This window comes from Arachis ipaensis, chromosome B3, assembly GCF_059453495.1.
Source record: "Arachis ipaensis isolate K30076 ecotype BB chromosome B3, ASM5945349v1, whole genome shotgun sequence".
Classification (NCBI taxonomy): Eukaryota; Viridiplantae; Streptophyta; class Magnoliopsida; order Fabales; family Fabaceae; genus Arachis; species Arachis ipaensis.
In genome coordinates, this window is record NC_142438.1 from 52383803 (window position 1) to 52390909 (window position 7107).

The following is a 7107-nucleotide window of genomic DNA, read 5'->3' on the forward strand; positions in this document are numbered from 1 at the left end:
GTTAAAGTTTGAGAGTGGTTAGTTTATATTAGAGGAGTAATTTAGAAATTTTTGATAATTTTTAAGGTTCGGATACTTTTGTCTATGAAACCCATCGTTCATAGTTACAAATTAGTTTTAATTTTTATTCGGTCAGGTTTATGAGCATTATAATTTTTTATGGGCAGTTTTGATATTTTACTCGCAAAAATAATCACTTGTTTCATTAACCACATGAATAATCATTTAAAAAAATAGATGTGATTGCATGACTATTTATACTATCTATACTATCAATACATCAAAATTAAACTCATTTAAAATTTTTTTGAAAGTATAAATTAATCCATATAATCATAAAATATGACTTTTAGAGAAACAAAATTTTAGTGCTGATCTTCTTGATAAAATGCAGAAAAATATAAAATGAATATAAATGGTTGATATTAGAATCCACATCAATCGCATCTCACGTCCATATTTTCTTAAACTCTTAGCCTAATCACTACATCTTGAATAGAAGTATATTTCTCAAACTTTCTTATTTTTCTTTTACAATAATGATCAATTTAAAGACTAAACTGACAAAAATAAAATATTTTATCCTTATATCTCATTCAACTACCATAATCACTGTTAACCTTACTTTAAACCTCTTCACTACATAACACACTTTTATATTGTTATTATTGGATAGAATTAATATCCAAATCTAATTAAAAAGAAATAGAGAGCCAGAGTCAACAACAATTTTAAAGGTAAAGTAAATATACTAAATAATTTAGACTCGTATTAAGCGTAATTAGATGGGTTACTTAATGAAACTTGTGAGTTGTGATTTCATTGAGTAAATTTTTATAATAGTCCATAAGATTTACAGGATTACTCAATTTGACTTTTAAGGTTCCAATTTTACTATAATAATTTTTCAAATTGAGCTCTAAACACCATAGTCATCTCTGTACTCATTTCTAGTGATGACTCAATTATTTCAATGTTGATGAGGCTATCATGTATGTGCCATGCTGGACCCAATTCGGTCCCTCTTTGACCCCAAACATTACACCTCTACCACCATCCTCTCCTTATTCCCTTCCCTCTCCACCATACTCTTCTCCTTCAAACTCTTCTTGTCATCCCTCTCTCCTCTACTCTCATCCTCAACTCTCTCTATCCTTCTCTCCCTCTCCTTCGACCTAATTTCTCCCACCCTCTGCCACCTCTTTTACACCCCGTCATCCTTCTCCTCTCCTATTTTACTTTTTAAGTCGGAATTTTTCATTCTGTCAAAACTGACAAAACCAGTGGCGAATCTCGACTCCACTTGGGACGACCTGGGAGTCATAACTTGGAACTACAAGTCCTTCGGTGTCGTCTCCAACTCTAATTTGATCAGCACTACATCTTGCACTCCACAAATTATCAAAACCTAGTTGCTTCAGGATCCACTTCCCTCTGCCGACAACTACTCCGTCCATGACGATTTCGGCAGTGATCTCGAAGCAGACAGTAATCTACTTCCTTTCTATCTTTGAATTTTCTTCTGATTTTTTAGTTCTGATGTGCTTTAATTAATTGACTTCCTTCTTTAATAAATTATGAAATGTTAATTAGTTTAGCTAGTTCTTGTAATTGAGCCTTGAGCTTTTGGTTAATAGTGTAAGACAACGAGATGTTATGTGTTGTTTCATGTTATCGAAAGAAAATGATAATCCAATATCATACATGAAAATTCCTAGTTTAAACATTACAGGGGAAAAAGCTCCATGTGAAAAGCTGAGAAAAGAAAAATAACAAATAACAAATCTATAGTATTAAGTGTAAAGCTGAGATATGGAATTGTTGATGCAGCACCATGCATCTTCATTCTGGATACATATAACATTCTTCTCTTTCAAGCCATAGCACTAATGCGACGTGAAAGCCTGCACATGTGAAAATTTTGTCACCACCATTCTCACCATTTATGTAGATATATAACGTTATTAGTGTTTATAGTTTTATTAAATTTATAATTAAATTTTTATTATTTAAAATTTTTTAATTAGATAGATTTTTATACTAATTTTAAATTTAAAAATATTTTTATAATATTTATTAAAAAAAATTTAATTATAAATTTAAAATTGATGTAAAAATTTAATTAAAAACTTTTAAAATATAAAAATTTAATTATAAATTTTAAAAAATTATGCAAATTAATAGAATAATTTAACCTAACGTTAACTATATGATGATTTACTAAAATATGTAGATGGCCGCTGAATTACGCAAAGTCCATGAGAAGCAATGCTACATTTCTAATTATTTTTCTTTTTTTTTTTTTTAAACACCTACGTACTTTAAACCAAAACAGAAATGATATTTGTAGTTTTGTACTACTTATTGAATTTTTCCAAATGTTCAAATTGACTCGTTTGAACTCACTTTTTTGAATAATCATAAAAAATAACACAAATTCATCAAAATTTTGGACGGGAAATCAACATATTTAAGAAAGTGAGGATGCAATTTGCGCAAAATCAATCATTCAAGTCTCAAGAGGATATAGTGCCCTTATTTAGATAAAATACACGTTTAGAAAAATTTTAAAGATTGGTGTGCAGATTTTAATGTTTAGGATACTAAAGCACACAGCCATACAAAACATAAAGTTTATGGAAGTAACATGCAATTAACCATAATTTCTACGAATTTTAGACAATTTTTAAAATTTTTTTTTATTATAATTTTTTATTATATAAATTAATTTAGACATAATATGTAGTTATTAAATTGAGTTTTTTAAGAAGTTTATCAATATAGAAATAAAAAATAATCTTATAATTTTTTTTTTACAATTTTATTTTTGACATAACATTTATATAAAAGAGACACAACAATAATGCCAAAAATATACTATAAAATTATAAGATACTAATATATTTATGGTTGTTTAGTTAAACCATTATCACGTATTTTATTGATTAAAATTAGTATTTTTAAAAATTTTAAATAATGTAAAAACAAATCATAAACTATTAATTATCTAAAAGGCACAATATCTTTATAAAATATAAAATACAAATTTTAAAATAAAATGATAATTGAAATAAATTATGATAAAAAAAAGTAAGGTAATTTTTTTTAACAATATAAATTTAGAAGAAAAGTGAGTATTCTTTTTTACAAAAGAATAACATCTAAAATACACAATGTAATTACTAAAATATAACTATAAAAGTCATTATTAATATTCTATATAATAATATAAATATTAAATAGGTTAATATTTTAATATTATTAAAAAAGCAAATGCATTTTAAAAAAATATATATAAATGAATATATAAAAATTAATTTAAAAAGTATAAAAAAGTGTATGAAATTAAATTAGTTAAGTAAAAAATATTAGTAAATTAAATAATTAAAATATAAATCTATCGTATAATAAAAAATAATACATACAAAGTCATTAAATTACATAATATTTTTTTATTTTCTTTTTTTATCAAATTTTTTATTTTCTTAAACGTATATCTCATATATAAATATAATTCTTTAAAATTTTTAAAGAGCGAAGATGACTACTCGCCCTTTGTATCCATCCTTGTTTCCATCGTTGTCTAAATAAAGGACAATTTTATTATTAAAATCAGTATATTAATGATAAATGTGAAATCAATCAAGATGTCAATGTTTTTTCATCAATCTTGCTAGATGTACATAAAATTTACTTACTAAAATTAGTTATTAGTATAAAATATAAATTAAAATATAAAATATATATTAAAAATAAATTAAATTATACATATATTTTTAAAATGAAAATAGCATTTTGATTTTTTTTATACAGTGAATGGCCTTAAGTGCAAGTCTTATGAAGAACATTTTTTTTTTTTTATGGATACACATATAACATAAGAATATATTGGGGGCAAAAATCAAATTATACAACAAATTCTTTTCAATCACATTTGTGTGTAATAAAATTAGTCTTGAATTTAAGTCTTAGAATAAAAAATCTCTCATCTATATATATAAAATATGAGTATTTTAAAGGGAACCATTATACACCAAACTCTTTCCAATACGCATTAGTTTGCTATTTATAAGATTTGAAATCACAACTATATATCAATTGTGAAATTAAAGATCTTACCATGTTAACTGTTAATATTGTAATATTGTTTATTTTTTAAACTATAAGACAAATAAAACATGCATGAATAAATACCTATCAAAGTATTAATTAGTGAATAGAATAGAGAAAATAAGAATACATACCGAGAAAATGTTGCAGTGACCGGGGTCAGCGATATGAGCCATCAAGTTATCAATAGGGCCTTCCCCGGTATAAATAGCCTGGAACCAAAACCCAACAAATGCAAGCATGGCAAGCCTACCATTCTTGATCTCCTTAGTCCTGAGGACCATAACGGGCTCAGGGGAGCCTCTCCCCCACATCATTGGGTCAAACCAAAACCCACCGGGGTACCCAACATCGGGCTTGGGCTTTGTTATGTGTGGCAGCTTGAGGTCAATGTCAACGGAGCCTGGGTTGAGCATGTCGGCCCATCTCCTACCCTCAACCCAGCCCATCAAGGCCATCTGGACAATGAAGAGGGTTGTTGGGTCCGCAAAATATTCCCTTGTTGCGGCGTCGTACCAAGAGAAGTTGTGAAGGAAGCCCATTTTTTGAAGAAGGTCTGGGATCAGGATTCCTGATACACCAAGCATTGCCCATCTTGCGTGCATTAGCTCTGCCTGTGCAAACCATTTCAACAACTCTGGATCCGACCCTGTCACCAACAACAATATATCTCTCTTATTTCTATTTATCTTTCGAATCAAATATTAGACACTTTTTTGTATTTTTTTCCTACAAAAGTGTATATCATATTTGCTGTGCTTTATTGTAATGACTCATCATTTTTCTTTATATAGAAATTTTTAATATTCCCTACCAATTGTCCTACTCCTACCCATCAAGATGCTTATAAACCAAGAAGGAATTAGTTGCTTTATAAAATTAGAGATAAAATATTTTTGACTAATTTCACATTACTTAGATACAAAAATATATTCAAAAATTATACCGGTATAATTTTTAATACATATATCCATGTTTGTATTAGTGTCATAATATAGTAACATACCACGGCTTAACCAATCATTTTACATTGTTAGAAATCTCTATTAAAACGGATGGTTAAGATGCCAATCTCTATATTTGATACCATAAACCTATATTTAAGAATCATTAGTAATGTGATGAACATGAGATGAATACTGCAATCGATAGTGGTGTTTGGATTAAGAATCATTCAAAATCATATTTTTTTGTAACACTTTTTGATTTGTATTTTTTTTGTATTTATGTGTTAATATTTTTTGTCATAACTTTTTAGTATTTTTTTAGTATTATTTTTGTATTTAATTTGGTATTTCTAACGAAGTTAATAATTTATATTTAAAAAAATAACAATAATATATATACTAATTCAAGAACATATAATAGAAATTATACAAAGCCAAATAAAAAATAACAAAATTTCATAAAAAAATGTATTAATAAAATTATTAAAAAATTACATGAACAATGAATATTAAAAATTCTATTAAAAAAATACAATAATATGCATTAGAGAACATTAAAAAAAAACTCTAAAAAAAATATTCATGAATAAGAAAATAAAAAAAATTAATAAAAAATTAAAACTTAAAAAAGAATACTAAAAATAATAATATAAAAAAATATTTGTTTATAAAATATGACCAAAAAAAAAAAATACAAGTGGTAAAATTAATAAAAAAATTAAATTTCTTCCATTTCTTTCAATTTAACCATTGAACAAAAACGCAAAAGAAATCGTGTTTGCGTTTAGAGAAAAGAATGCCAAACAAAAAGTCTAATGTTCAAAAAGATTGAACGTGCAACAAAATATTAGCTAAACACGGTTAAAATTTATTATTTTTTATTTTATTTAATATTGTAATAAATAAATACTAAATAAGATAAATTTAAATTATTTGAATTTATTTTTTTTTTCTCCTAATATTACCGGAAAATATAGATTAGTGAATCCTCGATCTTGCACAAATTGAATAATAATTATTAAATTAAATACATAGTGAAAAAACAAGCGACTTACCTAATCCAAGTGGGTCAAAACCAAAATCACCAGGAAGACTGCAATTGGCAGAAAATTATACGAATTATGCTAAATTGTTTGATAAATAGCGCTTTTATTTCTTAACAACTTATATTTTAAAAGATAAAACCATAATTTTCAATAAATAAAAAGTCAATTAGTATAATTTGAAAATATTTTATTAAATACCTGCCATCAAGCCACTGAGGAGGGGAACTACCAGGAAACCACAATGGTCTATCTGGAGGAAGTGGTTCACACACACTTGACACTCCTTTTGTTGCATTTGTTAGAATTGTTCTTGGAAACAACGTCGTTGTTCTTTCATGATGAACAACCTTTTGCCGTATCTCTCTTCATATAAAACAAAAATAGCAACTATGCACTATTAGAATAATCTCTGGAAAAATAATGAGCACACTTAAATGTTACCAATTGAATTAATTAGATTATTAGTATACCTGCTTGGAAGACTTGATAATGCAGTGGAGGAAATGGATAGGGCCATGACCATGAATTATGTCAAATTTTATTTTGAGAATAGAAGGGAACAAAGCCACTGTTTTGGTTTTCATACTCTTTCTATTATCTCACTTTATCTGCTATATCTGCCCCTGGATGATGATGATGATGGATAACTTGTGATATTTTCTTGGGAAGAAGATTTGCAACCTATGGCCAATGATATTTCAAAATGACACGTGGCTAGGATAAAAGAGTTCACGGGACCTGGTACTCAAGTCCGGAAAAATAACTAAATAAGAACGAACAATTTTTTTTTTGTTGAATGAAAAAGCTCAACACAACAAATGGAGCAATGGAAGCAAAGAAACAGAAAGACCACCAGTTAAAGGCATAATTTAATAAGCAAAATTACAAGTTACATGATTTCTCTTGTCATCTTCGGCATTACCATCAATAACAGAAGGGATCCACACCTAATCACTCCTTAAACTTCATGAAAGACTGGTGGATAATATCGTCAATCTCTTTTC

General features: G+C 27.1%; 1 protein-coding gene across 1 annotated transcript; it reads right to left on the bottom strand.

The window, feature by feature from the left end:
• Positions 1 to 1639: 1639 nt before the first annotated feature.
• LHCA6 (PSI type II chlorophyll a/b-binding protein (Lhca2*1)) lies at positions 1640 to 6889 on the bottom strand. The gene is made up of 5 exons (XM_016333567.3): positions 6574 to 6889; positions 6302 to 6466; positions 6113 to 6150; positions 4245 to 4759; positions 1640 to 1904 (listed from the first exon to the last, which is right to left on the bottom strand). Exons 1-5 carry the CDS (start codon positions 6624 to 6626, stop codon positions 1887 to 1889), a joined length of 789 nt encoding a protein of 262 aa, XP_016189053.1. The 5' UTR covers positions 6627 to 6889; the 3' UTR covers positions 1640 to 1886.
• Positions 6890 to 7107: the final 218 nt, after the last annotated feature.